General features: G+C 36.9%; 1 protein-coding gene and 1 pseudogene across 3 annotated transcripts; one reads left to right on the forward strand and one right to left on the reverse strand.

The window, feature by feature from the left end:
- The first annotated feature begins 922 nt into the window (after nt 1-922).
- On the forward strand, nt 923-4,951 carry LOC113286891. Of its 3 annotated transcripts, none has more exons than XM_026535529.1 (2): nt 923-3,268; nt 3,382-4,951. In XM_026535529.1, exon 2 carries the CDS (start codon nt 3,539-3,541, stop codon nt 4,850-4,852), a length of 1,314 nt encoding a protein of 437 aa, XP_026391314.1. In that variant the 5' UTR covers nt 923-3,268; nt 3,382-3,538; the 3' UTR covers nt 4,853-4,951. The 3 variants fall into 3 exon arrangements, with proteins under 3 accessions (XP_026391314.1, XP_026391312.1, XP_026391313.1); XM_026535527.1 differs by having other exon boundaries at nt 923-1,631; nt 1,753-4,951; XM_026535528.1 differs by having other exon boundaries at nt 923-1,552; nt 1,753-4,951.
- Nucleotides 4,952-15,924: 10,973 nt separating this feature from the next.
- LOC113292085 lies at nt 15,925-16,024 on the reverse strand (annotated as a pseudogene).
- Nucleotides 16,025-17,726: the final 1,702 nt, after the last annotated feature.

Raw genomic sequence — 17,726 nt, forward strand, 5'->3', positions numbered from 1 at the left:
TCTTCTTCTTTGACTTTTGCAACCTGAACAAGAACAATTAAGAAAAAAAATCATAAGTCGGCAGGGTCGGCAAATATAACATTGCCGACTACACAACATTCGGAAGGGTCGTCTAAAAAATTCATGTCGGCTAAACTGTAACCGGCAGGGTATGATTCAAATAACCTGCCGGCTTATAACAAATATAAACACAGTAGATACAAGGATTTTTCACCAAACCAGTCGGCAAGGTCCATTACCAACACCCTTCCGTCCAACATACAGCCGGCAGGGTGATATTAAAATACCATTCCGACTTTCATAATTAAAGGCATCAGGAGAACAAAAAAATTTCAACTACAGCCGGCAAGGTAACAATTTATAACACACCGGCTAACAAAAAAAAAAACTAACGCCGGCACGCTCCAATGTTGAATAACTTGCCGATCCTGCAAGTACCAGTTACAGGTATTCAACAGCCGACAAGATCTTCAACCTAGGAGCCTGGCGGCCAAACCCTAAATATGAACGGTCGGCAAGGTCGATAACATAATACCCCGCCGACGTCGCAACTGCCAATTCACAATTTCGATTTTTCTGACCTAATTTGACATGCAAACATGAAATTGAAGTACTAGAGTGAGTTTAAGTATGCCCTTACTTTCTTAATCGTAAAATTTCTCGTGTTTCAGCGGCTACGGATTCTTCTTCTTCAACCGTTTTTTTTCTTCTCTTTTTGTTGAACTAATTTTGCAAATTCGGGGTTGTATTCATTACACTTTCTATTTGTTCGTTTCATCTTACTGGCCTTACAGCTCGGTGTATCCATTTGTGAAGATTATGTCATGTCCCATGTCTTATAGGGCATCCTGGCCTGGGTGTAGTTAGTACTGTTAGTGTGTGTCTGTAACATGTGCCATTCTTCTTCCCCCATATGTATCGAGTCCGCTTTCCCTTTCTTTTCACTACAAGTGGTATCTGAGCCGGTCTTTCCTTGGATTGATCATGGATGATGGTAATAGATTTAGGGCTTTAGCTGAGCAATTAGCTACTGTTCTTCAAGTTTAAGAAGTAATTTCAAGGGCTTTACAAAATAAACCTTCTCATGTGCTTCTACACAAATGCAAGAAAATTTTAGCAGCTGAAACAAAGAAGCTACTATTGCTGGAGCGTGAGATACATTTGAGTCCATCTGTTGATGAGAATTGGGAATCAAATTCGTGGGAAAGCTTCGAATTAATTGGATCTGTGTTGAATAAAGTGACGCTAATGGAGAAAGAAATCAGTCAAAAACTGGAAGAAACTCCTATTCATTCAATTTCAGTAAACGATTTCACTTCAAAACCTTCAACTCCATCAGCAGCAGAAGAAAAAAATGATTATGTCGCCTGCAAATTGATTCCGTCATTTTTCTTTGAAGAAAAAGAGGATTTCATAAGTTTAGAGCCAGAAGATGAAAAACCCATCAATGATTTGGGTAATTGGGTTCATATTAAGGGTTCTCAAATTGGAGTTGAGGTTGGGTATTGCGAGCACTCAAAGAAACTAAGCAACAACCACAACAAACTGAACGGTAAGGGATGTTTTTCTCTTCTCTCGGATTCTTCTCGGATTCTCTTTGATCGTGGTAAAGATTGTTTAACTATTGAAAGGTATCCTTATTGTGTAAGAAGCAGTTCTATCTTCAGTTTTGATATGCTTACTTCTTGCTTGGTTAATTTTAATGGATCAATTTTAATTGATGATTATGATGGGAAATGTGTTAATGAGCAGGTTTGTAAACATGGGTAGTGGTCACCTTTGATGTTTAGTGAAACAATTCCTGGTATACTAAGCCAAGGTGGTGTTGCTGGTACTGCTTGGATGTTGTTTGTTAGATTGACTGATGGAGTAGCTTGGAATTTGAGTTATGGCGGAGATGATTTTCTTCTGCCACTTCAAAGGGGTAGGTTGAGTTACTATTCTTTAATTGCTAAGTGTCTCTTCCTTATTTTCCATTTTACTCGCAGTGTGTTTGATCGTGGTAAAAAGTTCGAAATGGGTAGAAGGTATTCAGGTTATGTTAAGTGTAGTTCAAAATTCTTCCTGGATACTCTTGCTTCTTGTGTGTTTGTTATTCGTGGAAGTTATGTTTATGAGTTCATTTTGAGACTCGGGTTAGTTGGGTACCATCTAGAATTGTTACTTGATTATGCACAGATGTTTTTGTTTGTCCAAAATGGTGATAGTCGTGATGATAATATGTTGGCTAGTAAAACGAAGCAGCTAGGCAGTGCTCACTGGGATAAATTGATCTACAACAAGTCTGGGAATGAATGGAGTTTACATGGTCAGGAAACCCTTGAAAGGATAGTGGGAATTAAAAACATGCTTTTAAATGCTAAGGGCAAATGTTTAAAATGATTTTTCATTATAATACTTGGATCACCCAGCCTTATCATTTGTGGCAGTAGTGCATGGAGTTTCAAGGGTGATATAGTTTCTCTAAGGTTACAGCTGGGATATTGTTCACTGAAAATACCAGATAGTGTAGCGGGGAGTTGGAGTAGTGAAGAAGGTTTATATTCTGGCCTGGAGTGTGCGGGAAGGGTATTCGATCGAGGAAGGTTGTTAGTAATGGATTATGAATTGGTCCATATGGTTGCAAGTGGTTATGCAGTGGATGCAGCCACAGTTTCTGAATACTCCTCGAAGCTGTCATGAATATTGTTACCCATTCTTTGCTGAGATAGCAAAGTTGATAGTTGTTCTGAAACTGAGATGTGGTATACTTAAAGTGCTTGGGGGTGTGATGAGTAAACTGTTGCAGAAGGTTATTCTCCTTTGGACTAATTGGGTTCTTCTAGCGACTGTATAAAACAAGCCTAGAGATGCACGAGAACTATTGGAGAAACTACTTGCGGGGACATGCATACTGCCTACACACATCAAAGTAGCTTGGAAGGGGCTCAAGGAGGTAGAGATAGCTGCAACGAGCCGTGACATGCAGATGGTAAGAAAGATAATCATTCTCCGAGTGCTCAGCATTTTGGTTTTCTTAACAAAGTTTGAGTTCATATGGATTTCCTTCGATTCATGGAGTTTGGGAACAAACAATAATTATATTTTAGTCCCCATGTGGTTACCCAAACACCTTTGCTCTATGGTTTGTGTTCGTAAGTGTGGGAACTCAAGCTGGGATGTGAATCATCTCATCTTAAAGATTGAGAATGAATTATATGACAAGATACCCAAGATGCCGGTAGTGTTTACGGGTGTTAAGAGTGCAACACAAGAGAGGTTGTAAGAAGTAAGTAAGAAGGTTGTTGGTGGTTTTACTCAGCAAAACGAAGCAGTTCTGAACTGTGCCTTCATTAGTAGTCACACATGTGCTAATGCTCGTCGATGCTTTCCTTGTTGCAGTTAGTTGTTCGGTTTCTTATTCCGACGCAAAGTGCGTGACAAGGGAGTGGAATTCTGTGAATGGACTGCAGAAATCACAATTATTCCCAGAAAGACTGGTGAGGTGGTTTTAGATGTTTGGATTAGTGAAGGCAATGAGTTGTTCCGTCAATTACAGATGGTTGTTCGTGGTAGAGAAGGATGGAATACTTCAGCTGGATATTTTGTTGATGATAGCCAACAGCTCTTGGAGCAACTGAATATCTCCACTATTATTGGTATAATAGTACAAGGGAAAGAGGAGGTCACCAACGACATGCTATCAACAAGTACATTACAAAATCGGTTCATGCTTACTGTTATTCATTTTCCCACAGTTTTTATAATGGTGGTATCCTGGAGATGGAAATTGTTCTCGCCAAGTTTATGGAGCGCGGGAAATGCTAGCTGGGTCATTGCTACTACTATGGCACTAAAATGCGCCCAAAAACAAGATACTTTGCCTCAGGACTGCCAGTCAATAGTGCTACAGTGGAGAAAAAGAGCAGATGAGCACGCTAAAATCCTTCGCAGACAGTTCTGGCAGGTGGAGTTCATGGCCTTGCAAGATAAGAAGCTTGAGCTGATTCCCAGCAGTAAAGAAGTCATCTTCTCAATAAGATATGGGAACGAGAAGTTTTCTGTGCTAGAAGACAACCTGAAGATTCATTCTCACGGCTCAACTGGAAGTGAACTAAGGTCTCTGATTCTCAAAGGTACACATACAGTCGACTTCAAATCTATTCCTAACTTGTTACTCAAGGCTGGGAACGACGCTTTAACTATTATCTACCTAGCCGTGATTTTTGAAGCTATGAGTTCTGTTTCGCCTGGGTGTGGGATTTCTTCTTGCTACTACGATACGTCACTGACTGTCGTTGGAGGAGCTATAGAGAGATTAGTCCATCCATGTTGTCCACAACTTCAAACAGCTGGTAATCACAAGAGGTCTCTTCCGCGGCAAATGAGATGCACCCTGGGCAATGTCAGACCTGCTAGTATTGGCTCACTTGATAAGTTCAGCAAGGGAGACTCATTTAATTGGGTTTTCCCGGCATACTACAAACACATCGGTATACTTAAAGGTGCTTATACAGTCTTTGGTAACACTATTTTGGGGTTGTTACTCATGGATGGAAGTGGTGTTTTTACTAGTATTTACCCAGACGTGAATTCAACTTATATAGACCTTGGCGTTGAAGATTATATGGGTCGCATCTCTTACGGTATCCGTGAACAAGCTGCAACAGCTATGCATCTCTTCAGCCCCGCTCATTCCATTTTCTTATCCTCCATCCTTGAGGACAAGGATGATTTAAAGGGGTGGGATTTGTCGTGTCCCATGTCTTATAGGGCACCCCTGTATAAGGGCAGCCTGGGTGTAGTTACTACTGTTAGTGTGTGTCTGGCACATGTGCCATTCTACTATATCCCAAAGGAAAATAGGATATAGAAACTGTTTTCAAATTTTCCTTTATACTATGATCCATGTACATGTTATTTTTGGGCATTTTGAATAGACCCGTAAGTAAACTTGTTGATAACAATGACACCTATTCTTTGTTATGTTTTTCACTTGAAAAGGGATTGCTTTCTATAAACTTCCGGCAGAAGCCTGATAACAGCCTGATTCATATATTCATATTCCTTCAACTTTGATGTAGTACATAATGGACATGCGCTGACTTGTCTTGCATGCTTAAGATGTACCCATTTCTAATCCTTCTTTCTTTTCACCAGGCCGTAGTAAATAAGCTTTATGAATGATCTTGTTGGTGGCGGCCACCCTATAAGGCCGTGTTAGGTCGCCAAATTTTCATTTTCAATTTTAGCATCCTCCAAATGTCTCAATGCGAGGATAGGATTCTGATAAATATGTATTAAATTTTCCGTCTATCCTGTTATTATATCTGTTTATTTTCGGTTACGCTATTAAAATTTATGCACAAAGTTTAGTAACTTAAAATTACAATTTATAGGTGTGTATATTGGAGTGTCTGAGAGAAAAATAATATTGGAGTGTCCGAAACTATGAGTAGATATTAAAGAAGGGTAAAACCAAATCCGTGGGATCACTCTTTTTTCCTTTGTCATTTTTTTTTTAGTGGGAGTACTATTATCATGTTCCAGAATAATTATTCAATTGAACCGTTCTCATGCATGAATAAATGTCCAACAACAAAAGTAATTCTCCAAATATTTATTTGAAGTTTTTATTCTGTTGCGGTCGATTTTGCAACCCCAAGTCAGAGGTAACTTGTTGAACCGGAGAAATTGTTTAATCAGATTAGAGGCTTTAGTGATCTAGGTGGCTCTATTTTATGCTTACATCTAGCATGTAATCTGGTCAAAACCCGTCTGCTGCTGTAACTTTTTCATAAATCACTCAATCCCAATACTTATTTCATGTAATTCATAGTTTCTCCATAGTGTAATAATCATTACCCCTTTTTAGTTTTTTGTGCATCTGCCTATAAATCGAAAACAAAATTCAATTGCATTCTCATCTCTCATATCTTGTTCTTCACCCTGCCTATCGCAGTGTGCTTCAGTTTTTCCTTTCTTTTGTTGTATTTTTGTTCTTGTGTAGCGTTTTGTTCTGTATTCTATGTTTAGTTATCACAACCCTGTTAGAGAATGGAAGCATAAGCTTGTAGGTGGTTTGTTTACCAAGAATGGAAAAAAAAAAGATCTTGGTTTCTTAGGAATGCTCTATAGATGGTTTATTGGTGGAGGGTTTTTTGTTAGTAAGTTTAGCAGAATTTTCTACCTTATTAAACTGATTATTGTCCTCAGGCAGGGGAGTAGAGTTATTTGTGGAGACATGTTTACGTTGCATCCTTGGAATCCTTTCTTAAATCCTCAAACTTTTTACATTGACTGTGAAGATTTTAAAATCATTATGCATAATCTCTATCATGAACAAACTCAGTTTATCAATGTCAAGAAAATCACATCTGAACTTGGAGAATTTATTGCATTCAGCGACCCCATCACTTATCATAATGGTTACAACAACATGAGTATTAGGTTAAGAATTGATTTAACTGTCTTTGCTCAAAATGTGTTAACTAAGTTTCATTCCAATTCCTTGAGCTACCTAGATTGTTTTGTAACCACTGTAACAGACTGGGTCATTTAAATTGACATTTTTATCCTCACCCATCCAAGAATGCAATCCCCCAGATCCTATTCTTCATCCCCCTCCTCCTACCACTCCAGAGCTTGAAGATAATTACACTGAAGAGGAAATATTCAATGTGGATATAGATGAACTAGAACCTGATTGGGGTGACTGGAGTTCAATGTGTATAATTCCCAGCCATTAGCATTGTAACTATCTTATTTCATTTTGTCAAAGAACATGTAGATGAAAATGATACTCCGGACAATCTGCATTTCCAACCATCCATTTTCAAGCAACTGAGTTTATGCTGAAATATACAAAGATATCATAACTTCAACCGATATACTTCACATGTTTTTAATTATAGAATCACAAAATTTTGATTGTTTCGAAATTTATCACATCTTTTTTTGCGACAATTTAGACGGATAATGAGGTATCTTCACTTTTTAACCTAATTGTACTCCTAATATTTCTCTTTTAACTATTTTTATTTACTAAATTTCTATTTATCTCTAATATATCTCCTTTATTTTTCTTTTAAATCTTTAAACCTATAACAAATACATCAACCGTATAAAAATTTGAATAAATTGGACGGAAACTCTCTATAGGTTAAGCGACGGAAGTCTCCCATAATGAGATACATTTTTACTCTCATTTTACTTAGCTACATTTAAGTTATTGCCAAGTGAAATGCACAACCATATTACTTTGCCTGAGAAATGCCGGGAGATAAGTAACAAAAAGGAAATAAGATGTTTCAGAAAAACAAACCCGATAAAGTTTGAAAAAGAATCCTGTTAAAGGGGCCGCGGATTTCATTGGAGGGGCTGCAGTGAATAGGACAAAAAGGGTCATTGTATGGTAATTCTAAGTGCCCCTTATTAAAATAAACTGAAAATGACTAATTAACTCTTACATAGTTTAGTGTTGATAATCAAATTTCACTTATATTATCTCTAAACCAAATCAAAATCAGATTTTTAGAGTTTAAAAAAAAAAGTTTAGAGGAGAAGAAAAGAAACTTTTGTGATATTTGTGAAACCCTAGATTTTGATTCACTCAACCAAAATGAGTGATTCCAATGACAAATTTGAGATGGGTGAATCTCTAAATTAGTTCCCATTAGCTTTCTGTCGCTCAAAATTATCTAAAGTACGTAAAAAAATCGAAACTTTTAAAATTTCAGAAGAACTTACGGTTGGAATTTAGCTCGTTACCAACCGTAACTCTCAATTACGGTTCCAAAAGTATCGAATACCAATCGTAACTAGTTCAATTTGGAGAAAATCCAATCGTAATACCAGTTACGGTTGGTAGAATTACAACATATAGCAACCGTAACAAATTACGGTTGGTAACTAATGAATTGAGATCAACCGTAACTAACCTACGGTTGGTAAGGTTATTTGAGTTACAAGTCGTAACTCAAATACGGTTGATAACAGTGATGCAATTACAAACCATAAAAATAAAATGAAACATCCAGGACAACTTACGGTTCGTAACTTAAGTAACGAGACCAATAAGTAATTTACGGTTGCAAAAAAAATTCATAACTGAACATTCTATCTCAAAATCAAGAACTTACGGTTGGTATTTGAGTTAAATGAACCGTAACATCAACCAAATCTATAGTTACGGTTCCAATTGGAGTTATTACCAACCATAACTCGCATGCAACACAGAAATTTGAATTTCAGTTTTCATCCAAAACCCTAATTTTTGATACAACACTAACTTAAATCAAACACAACAAACTACACCCTAACTGGGTCTTTTCGAAATATAGTTTTCAATCAACGATTATCAATTTTTTCAAATCGTTGATTAATTGAGGACGATGAAATTTCAATTTTAATGGAGGAGGAGAAGAGAAGAGAAGATGAAAAAATCAAAAAAAAATTTGATTTTTCTGATTCCATTAGATTAAAAATTGGAGAGGATAATCTAGTCAATTTACACCTCATATAGGACATCCCCTAACCAATAAAAGGGACATTGCTATCATACTTGCCGCCCCTCTAATGGAACATGCCACCCCTATAACAGGGTTGTTGAAACAAGAGAGTAGATCCTCGGGGAATGGAGCTCTTTCATGCGTATACTGGGTTTGTTCAATTTTATAAAGTTACTAAACGAAAAACTATCAAATGCAAATTTGGTCACCCTATCTATAGTCGAGTTTTTTCTTCTTTTTTCTTTTTGAATTAAATAATAATGTTTGATTTTAGTATGTCTAATCCAATTAAAGAGAGTACGCTAGATTGTAATCACAAGATGATTCCAATTCCTTCTCCCAGTACCATAAAGGAGGTTGTTCCTTTCTTTACGGATTGTTCACCAAATGGAAAACAGAAGCAATCCCCAACACTTATGTGTCATCTTCTTACCCTTCTTGTTTGGAATTTTCCATGGAGTTGTCTCAACAGAATCTGCAAAAGCCCGGTTCATTCCAAAACTAATGATGAAATAGTTACAAAGTTTATAAATTTTTTTATAATACAGAAAAAGATGCATGTTTGTTTCTTGATCAATATCGCAGAAAAGACAGTTGTTATGATCTGATTTACAAACTTTTTGCGGAAATTCCAGTGGTGCAGCATCATTATAAAATAAAGTCCTCAATAAGAAAGAAACTTTGAATGGAATTTTAGAATTACACATATGCTTCTGAGGAAAAATAAGATAACCATGTACTTCCAAAGATTTGTAACAGTTTGCATTTGCAACAGAGAATTCACCTCCATCGGCAATCCAGTTTCTTTTATCATCCTCAACATTGTCTGATATAACAGTAGACAAGATCAGTTCGTTGTTCTCATTATTATTTTTATACATATACGAGGTTTAAAATGCCCACACAGTCGGTTGTTTTTCGCAAATCTCGTAAATCGGTTTGTCATCTAGTTTTAGTAAAAAAAATCTTTTCTTAGTGAACAATTGCATTAAAAACTAGGGTTGTATACATGGTAAGGGTTATTCGCTAAAACTGGATCGAACTGAACCGATCAAGAGGAAACTGAACCGATACTTTTACTAATGGAATGGTTTTGATAAAAATGGTTGATAATCGGGATAACGGTTTTGGTTTTGGTTTTCGCTCAAAACAGAACCAAACTACCAGTGGAAAACCGATTATCATAGACCGTAGATGCAATATCCCAATCTAATATATACCCTCCATTTAACCTTATAATCTTCAGCCGTAAATATATTAGCATTAGATCCTAACCACTTGATAGAAGTATAAAACTCCCCATCTCTTTATCAGTGACCCTAAATATTTATTTATTCTCATTTCTCTCCATTCTTCTCCTTCATCGGCCGATGCCTACTGCTTTATCAACTTCTTCTTTTTCCTTCTTTTTGATTTATCTATATCAATTTCATATATGATTTGAATTTCATCAATTCCATAATTTCAAAACAGATCTTGAATCTGTGTTTTCTATGAATCTTTTGCTCATGCTAGGAAAGTTGAAGGAAAAACAAGATAAGAATCCTTGAGGTAAGGTCACAAAGAAAATGCAATCCAACATACCCTTTGTTCTTGTTGATCACATTTTTTCTTCTCTATTCTACTAATTTTAGGTTTTTTGTTGGTTAGAATCATATATATGAGGATCTTTTCTGTGCCTACCGAGATTTTATGGATTTGGGTGTTAATTGGTTAAATGGTAAATGTTGTCGTAAACCCTGATTTAGTAAGTGTTAGAGCATTGCTCGGTCGAACTCGCATGCGTTGCTATCTCAAGCATGTTTTTCAATGTTAGTGATCAAAACTATAAGTCTTGATTTCTAGTCTATTATAGCTAAGTCTCATACTAGGATAGAAGGACTTTATGGAGATTCATCATACAAGTAGAAGAACCACTCAAGGAACCGGTGGAACTTCTCGGCAAAAAGGTATGTGAAGAGTTGTACTTATCTGTCACTCAAAAGTCTATCTACTCTATCTCATACTCTTTGAGACAGGAAGTCGAATGCTATATATATAGACTTGGATTATACACACTTGGAATTTCGAGCCGAGTATACCTCTCCTATCTATATCTCGTAATATGTGTTGGTAAGATTTTCGCTTTAACCAAGTTTATCTTTACCATCTGACGAAAGTCATAATATGTTTCAATCATCTTGAAAATTGCTTTGACGAGAAATGGTGTAACAACTATATAACGTCCTCTAAGAATGTTTAAATGATTGAAATGAGAGTTTAGATTACATAATCAATGGTGGACATAAGCATTGTTGTGGAAATGCATTTATGTATAAGTCCTATTCCTTGAACCAAAGTTTGCAAACTTTGTTGATCAAGAGAACCGGAAGAATGGCGTGAGCCAAGTACGCGAACTACCGAAGTTCTCAAACCCGAGAATTTCTGATGGAGTTGACAAACTACTTGCGTGAAGCGAAGTCCGCAAACCCAGTCCGCGAACCGGTGAAGTTCTCAAACCCGATAATTTCTGCTGGAGTTTGTAAACTCTACCCGGTAACTTAAGTCCGCGAACCTAGTCTGCGAACTTGAGAAGGTTATATATCTGAAGATGATTTCTGAACTTAAACTTAAAAATACTAAGGAATGCAGTTTGCGAACCGTGGCTATAAAAGTTCATGAACCAATTCAAGTGAATCAAATCATCTTTGCTTCAATTGTGTCTTGTGTAGTACATGAGATTTCCTTGCAATTGAACAACTCTCTAACTAGTTCATTTGAAGTCATTTTGAACTAGTTATGATGAAGAGGAACATGGTTGATATGAAATGCTCATATGGATAACCATTAGGTTAACTATTGTTGAACCAACAAGTGCATACGTTTGGGTACGGTTAACAAACCTAGAAGCGTGCATTGTCAAGTGTGTATAACAAGCTAAGTTTTCGATCTAACGGTTGAGAAATATTATCTTGAATCTAAAACAGGTTTTCATCTAGCGGTGGATATTGATTGCTTTGTTACCAAGGTAACATAATTGCAAACCCTGATTTGAAAGACTATATAAAGGAGACATCTAGTATTATGAAAAACTAATCCCCACACCTTACGTGTGATACCAGTTTGCATACTAGAGTCGGTTCTCCTTTAACCTTTGGTTTTCGTCTTCTAAGACCAGGTTAACAACTTAAAGAATTCATTGGGATTGTGAAGCCATACCGATACTACTTTTATCGTAGTTGTGTGATCTGATCTTGCGTCTTCTATCGTACGAGTACAATCAGATTGATTGGCTTGAGATTGATATCTCCGATAGGCAAGATATAAAAAGTAATCACAAACATCTTCGTCTCATTGTTTGTGATTCCGCAACATCTTGTTTCGCTACCATACGATTAAGATTTTTGTGAGGTGATTGGTAACTCTAGGTTGTTCTTCGGGAATATAAGACCGGATTATAAATTGGTTCTTGTTCACCTTGATTATTATCAAAACACCGAACAAAATCTTTAGGGTTTATCTGTGGGAGACAGATTAATCCTTTGATAGACTTGTCTGTCGGAGACAGATTTGTTTATTGTCAAAGCCTGCGATTTTGGGTCGTAACAACTCTTAGTTGTGGGTGAGATCAACTAAGGGAATCAAGTGCGTAGTATCCTGCTGGGATCATAGGCATATGGAGTACAATTGTACCTTGGATCAGTGGGAGACTGATTGGGGTTCAACTACAGTCCAGTCCGAAGTTATCTTGGAGTAGGCTAGTGTCTGTAGCGGCTTAATACAGTGTATGTTCAATCTGGACTAGGTCCCGGGGTTTTTCTGCATTTGCGGTTTACTCGTTAACAAAATTTCTGGTGTCTGTGTTATTTCAATTTCCGCATTATATTGTTTTATCTTTATAATTGAAATAATACAGGTTGTGCGTTAGATCATCAATTAGAGTAATCCAACCTTTGGTTGTTGATTGTCAATGAGTGATCCTTGGATATTGATCTTTGGTACCATCCAAGTTATTCCTTGTATTTGATTAGAACTCACAGTTCTTGCTTGAGTAAATCAAATCAAGAAGAGAGATATAAACTCGTTGATATACTTATAATTGATTGAGTTTTTTTGATTCTCTTAAAAGTATATTATAGTTTGTCCATACAGATTTCTAAGTGAAATATTGGGTGGTGTTGTTAGACCCCCTCTTTTTCAATTGGTATCAGAGCAGGCAAACACGTTTAAAGACATTACAAGTCTGTGTTTTGATAGACACATTTTTGTGTCCGATTTATCTCGATTCTATATATTGTTAGGGCTCATTTTTGTACTTATTATGGTGTTTTATTTATTTGTAGGTATTTTTGGCCAATAAACATTTTTGGAAAAAATTGGCTCGAAAAGTTGTCGGAAAGCACCCGGAGGACATTTGTTATTCGGACTCTCACTTTGGATAAGGGGTAAACTAATTACTAAGGGGCATCCCATTTTCAGGAAGTTGCTAATCGCACCCCTACCCTGGATAAGGGGCAACCATCTTCAACATTTCAAAAACCAGGTTTTGGCGGGAAAATAGGTGCAGTGAAGAACAATTTTGGAAATTGTGATTTGGGGGAGTTTGAGGTCGATTAAACCTCTGATTTTCATAGGATAGACTCCTTATGGGTCTAGGAATCTGATATGGGTGTTTAAATCGATTAGACTGGGCTCAATCGACTGATTTTTCTCACAACAGAAAATATGGAAAGTCACGTGTGTGGCCTGTTTTAGGGAATTTTAGAGAGATTAAAGTGATGTAAACTTTCCCAAAGATTTGTATCTATCTAAGGAAGAGTTTAGAATAAAAAGGAAAGCCCAGAAACGCGCAAAAATTCTAAAACAAAAAATTGCCGTAACTTGGCCGTGAAGAGAAGGAAAGAGATTTTGGAAGATTTGGGAGAGATTTAATCGGTATTTTTGATATAAATAGATGTCTTTGGTCATATAGAAGAGGTGTCGAGAGTTTGGGAACCTAAGGAGAGCCAGAGAAGAAGAAATCAGAGCTTTACCAAACTCTGTTTCTGCTGCTGCTGCTGCTGCTGAAGAGGAAGAACGCGAAGAACATTGACGCACAGGAGACAGTCGCAGAACAGTGTCGTTGTTTAAAAACTGAAGAACATTAAGCTGTGCAGGACAGTCGTATTCTAGGGTCTTAAAATCAGCGACAAAGCAACAGTATTCACAACAGTTTTCTGTAACAGTTCCATTGTAACAGTTGTTTTGCAATACCAATACATTGTTGCAAACAATCTGTGTTATTACTTTTCACTCTTTTAATCATCTTTTGAGAAACAAACACATATTTTGAGATCATGATTAATATGAGGAGCTAAACCCCATTGCTGAGGCGATAGAGGAAGCTATTTTTCCAAGAAAAAGTGGTATATTCTATTTTATCTTTTTGTTTGCAATAATTATATGATTATTTGCCTTGAACTATTATTGAATATGATTTTTATTTGAGTGATTGTGATATATTTTGATGGAGTATGCTTAGTTTTAAGACTTTTGATGCTTCATACTTGATATTAACAATTATTACTTTTGAAAATCTACTTGTTGTAATATTTTAGAATCAAATTAAACGAGAAAATTGCATAAATATAAGTATTGGTTTAATCACTTTGAACTTGAAAAATAGTGGAATCTTAGCCTCAGTGTTTCTTTTAATATTGATATCATCTTTAATTGAGTTTTCTAAAAAATTTAGTGAGTTTTTTTTATTTCAATATTAGAATTTAAGTCTAATTAATATCCTTCACAAATCTGAGAATCGAACCACTTTTACCACTATCTACAAATCACATCAATTTTTGGCGCCGCCGACGCGGACTTGTTTTAGGGTTTTAGATTTATTTTATTTTATTATTTTTGTCCCTTTTTATGTTTTTGGGTATTTATCTTGTGTCTACAGGTTCTGGATCATAAAGAAAATTGAGCCAAGGAGTTTGGTGATTTCATAAAGACTTGGAGCTAAAGATTAAAGCAAAAAGAACAGAAAAGAAGACAATTTTATTTTAGACAAATTTAGTTTAGGGTTTGTTTATTTTATTTTTTTAAAAAACAAAAAAAACAAAACTGTATTAGGGTTTATTATTTTTGTAATTTTTCTTTATTTTTTTTGGACTTTTGGACTTTGGAACATTATATTTTTATTACCCTACGGAAGGGTACTTTAAATATAAACTGTTTGCAGAGAAGGAGGACAATTACGATATTGTCTCTGCACCTTGGGTTCGTACACTAGACATCGGAGTCAGTGGCCCGAGTCGGCTACAACCGATTCATCCCCCGTCTGGAACGGGAGGTAAGATTCTAAACACTCGCGAATCCCCTGTCAGCGAGTTACTGAGATCCTTCGTATACATATATGTTGAGGACTGAATACGGACATTTATTTTTCTAGTAAAGGGCAAGGCCTGGCCATACAAGATAAGGGTTCGGATTTCATCACCGTTCTCTTCTTGCCCGCTTTAGGAACACGTAACCTACGCGAACCTAAGCCTAAAATTTTGACTAGAACAAGACCGATAGGGTAACGAGCTTAACAGGAAAGTCATTTGAAAAATATTGGTTACTCTTTTAAGTATACTTCGAAGTTATTGACGGTTTCTGTAAGTTGAATGCGTGACTGCGCCGCTTTGTAATACCGGTGAGGCCTTGGGTATCAAAGCTCCACCGAGCTTTCCTCGCCTCTATTCAACTTACGTTAACTCGGATTGATTCCATAGGGGTTTTCTTAAATTGTAACGAATTCCCCGTTCGAAGGATTAGAAGCTGGTCTAGAAACAATCTAAGTGGAGTCATCATGCTTTTTGTTTGCTATAAATCAATAGGTTTGATTTGGTTGAGTCGGCCTTGATCTGTGTTTGCTTACCCTTCCAATTTAGAAAATTCTATTGTATGCCTGAACGTAAAAGAGACGCACTAGGTAGATTTGTTAAAGAGAAACTTAATAGTTCGAAGTGTCTCGATTACCTTAATATAGAAAGTCCGACTTTTGAAGAATCTGTTTTTGAACGTCCTTTGACTGAGGAGAGAATCCATGTTGCTCCGATAGCGGCAGAAATGGCAACTTTGAAAGCTTTGTTGAATCCAACTAGGACTACCCGTACTTCGTGTATTAAGTTAGCTGAAACGGAGGCACCCTATGAATTGAAACCTGTGACCTTACAGATGCTCCCAATCTTTTTAGGGAAAGAAAATGAAAACCCTTATTACCATGTTAGGGATTTTGAGGAAGTTTGTAGTACTCTAAGAATTAGAGGCTTATATGATGATGCTTTGAAACTTAGGTTATTCCCATTTTCCCTGAAAGATAAGGCCAAGTCGTGGCTGTATAATTTGGACTCCGAGTCAATTGAGACATATGAACAACTTACATCTTCCTTTTTCAATAAGTTTTTCCCTAGGCACAAAAGATCGTCTATTAGGACGCAAATATGCACATTTTCACAACAAGAGGGAGAATCTTTATATAGGTATTTGGAAAGGTTCAATGATTTATTATCCCAGTGTCCTCATCATGGTTTAGAAAAGGTTAGGCTAGTTCAGATCCTTTATGAGGGTTTAGATTATTCCACAACGACCATGGTTGAGTCTTTATGCACTGGTGGATTTGAAAACCAAACTGTTGATGCGGCGATGGAATTTTTTAATGAAATCGCCGAAAAAACCCAGCAATGGGAAAATAGTAGGGCACCCCAGAAAACAATTCTTTTAAGTAGAGGAAACGTTAATAGGGTAGAAGGAGGCTATGAATCAGATGCCAAAATTGCTGCTATAGCAAAAAGGTTAGTAGCCTTAGAAGTGGGCCAGACTAGTGGTAGAGTGGAGCCTTTTTGGGAAGGCCAGAATATTAAAGAGCAGGCCAATGCTCTTTATAATAACACTATATTTGATAACCGTCAAAAGATTGACCCATATTCAGAAACCTATAATCCTGGTTGGAGAAACCATCTGAACCTTTCGTGGTCTAAGGGCCAAAGTGAAGGTCAGTTTAGTAATTCTAATGCTCCCCCAGGTTTTGGCTATACTAAGAATCCTTTGGGACTAGCTCAGTTTCAGAATCAGTCAGATAAGAAAATCCTAAGTTTAGAGGAATCTCTCGCCTTGTTAACTCAGCAAACTGCAAAATTCCAGTTATCCGTAGAACATAGTCTACAAGCTAGTAACAGGATAGGACAAGAAAATAGTCAGGCTATTTCCGAGTTAAAAACCCAGGTTGGTCTGATAAGTGATTCTTTGAGAGAAAAAGGTAAGATTCCTAGTCAAACACAACCCAACCCTAGAGGAGTTCATGAATTGGGTGCAAAACCATCGAATCAATTGAATGTTGTTAGAACCCTTATAAGTGGTAGAGTTGTAGACAATAAGGTAACCATGCCCGATAGTGAACATACTGTAGTTCACCCCTCAGGATCTCACCTCTCAGGACCAGTAGCTGAAGAGACTGATAAAGTTTCTGATGATGTGAATTCGGTTCCTGAAAGGTCTGATTTTAGGCCTAGAGCCCCATTTCCTCATCTATTAGTACCAACAAAGAAGGAATCGAACTTTAATGACACAGTTGAGGTTTTTAAGCAAGTTACCATAAACCTTCCCTTATTAGATGCAATTAGGCAAATTCCTGCTTATGTCAAGTTCCTTAAGGATATGTGTATGCGAAAGCGTAAACATAGCGTCCATAAGAAAGCCTTTTTAGCTAGTCACGTAAGTTCAATCATTCAGAACACCACAACTCCAAAGTACAAAGACCCAGGTTCTCCTATCATTGCTTGCACAATAGGTAACTTCCGGGTAGAAAAAGCTTTACTTGACTTAGGAGCCAGTGTGAACTTACTGCTATTCCATGTATACTTACAGCTAGGACTTGGTGAAATGAAACCTACTCAGATGACACTGCAGTTAGCTGATAGGTCTGTTAAAATCCCTCGAGGTATTATCGTGGGTGTTCTTATTGAGGTCGAAAAGTTTATTTATCCAGTGGATTTCGTGGTCCTAGATACCCAACCTGTCCCTGACCTAGAGAACCAAATACTTGTGATTTTAGGTCACCCATTTTTAGCTACGTCTAATGCGATCATTAACTGTCGAAATGGTGTGATGAGTTTATCTTTTGGTAATATGACTATGGAGATGAACATTTTTAATGTCAGTAAGCAACCTCATGAGCTAGATGACACATGTGTTGAGGAGGTGAACATGATAGAAGCCTTAGTTCAGGAGTCATTA

The sequence above is a fragment of the Papaver somniferum genome, chromosome 6 (genome assembly GCF_003573695.1).
Source record: "Papaver somniferum cultivar HN1 chromosome 6, ASM357369v1, whole genome shotgun sequence".
Taxonomy (NCBI): domain Eukaryota; kingdom Viridiplantae; phylum Streptophyta; class Magnoliopsida; order Ranunculales; family Papaveraceae; genus Papaver; species Papaver somniferum.

What these genes read in the sequence shown, in the direction of transcription:
- LOC113286891 (XM_026535529.1), top strand. Translation starts at nt 3,539, where the DNA reads ATGGTTGTTCGTGGTAGAGAAGGATGGAATACTTCAGCTGGATATTTT.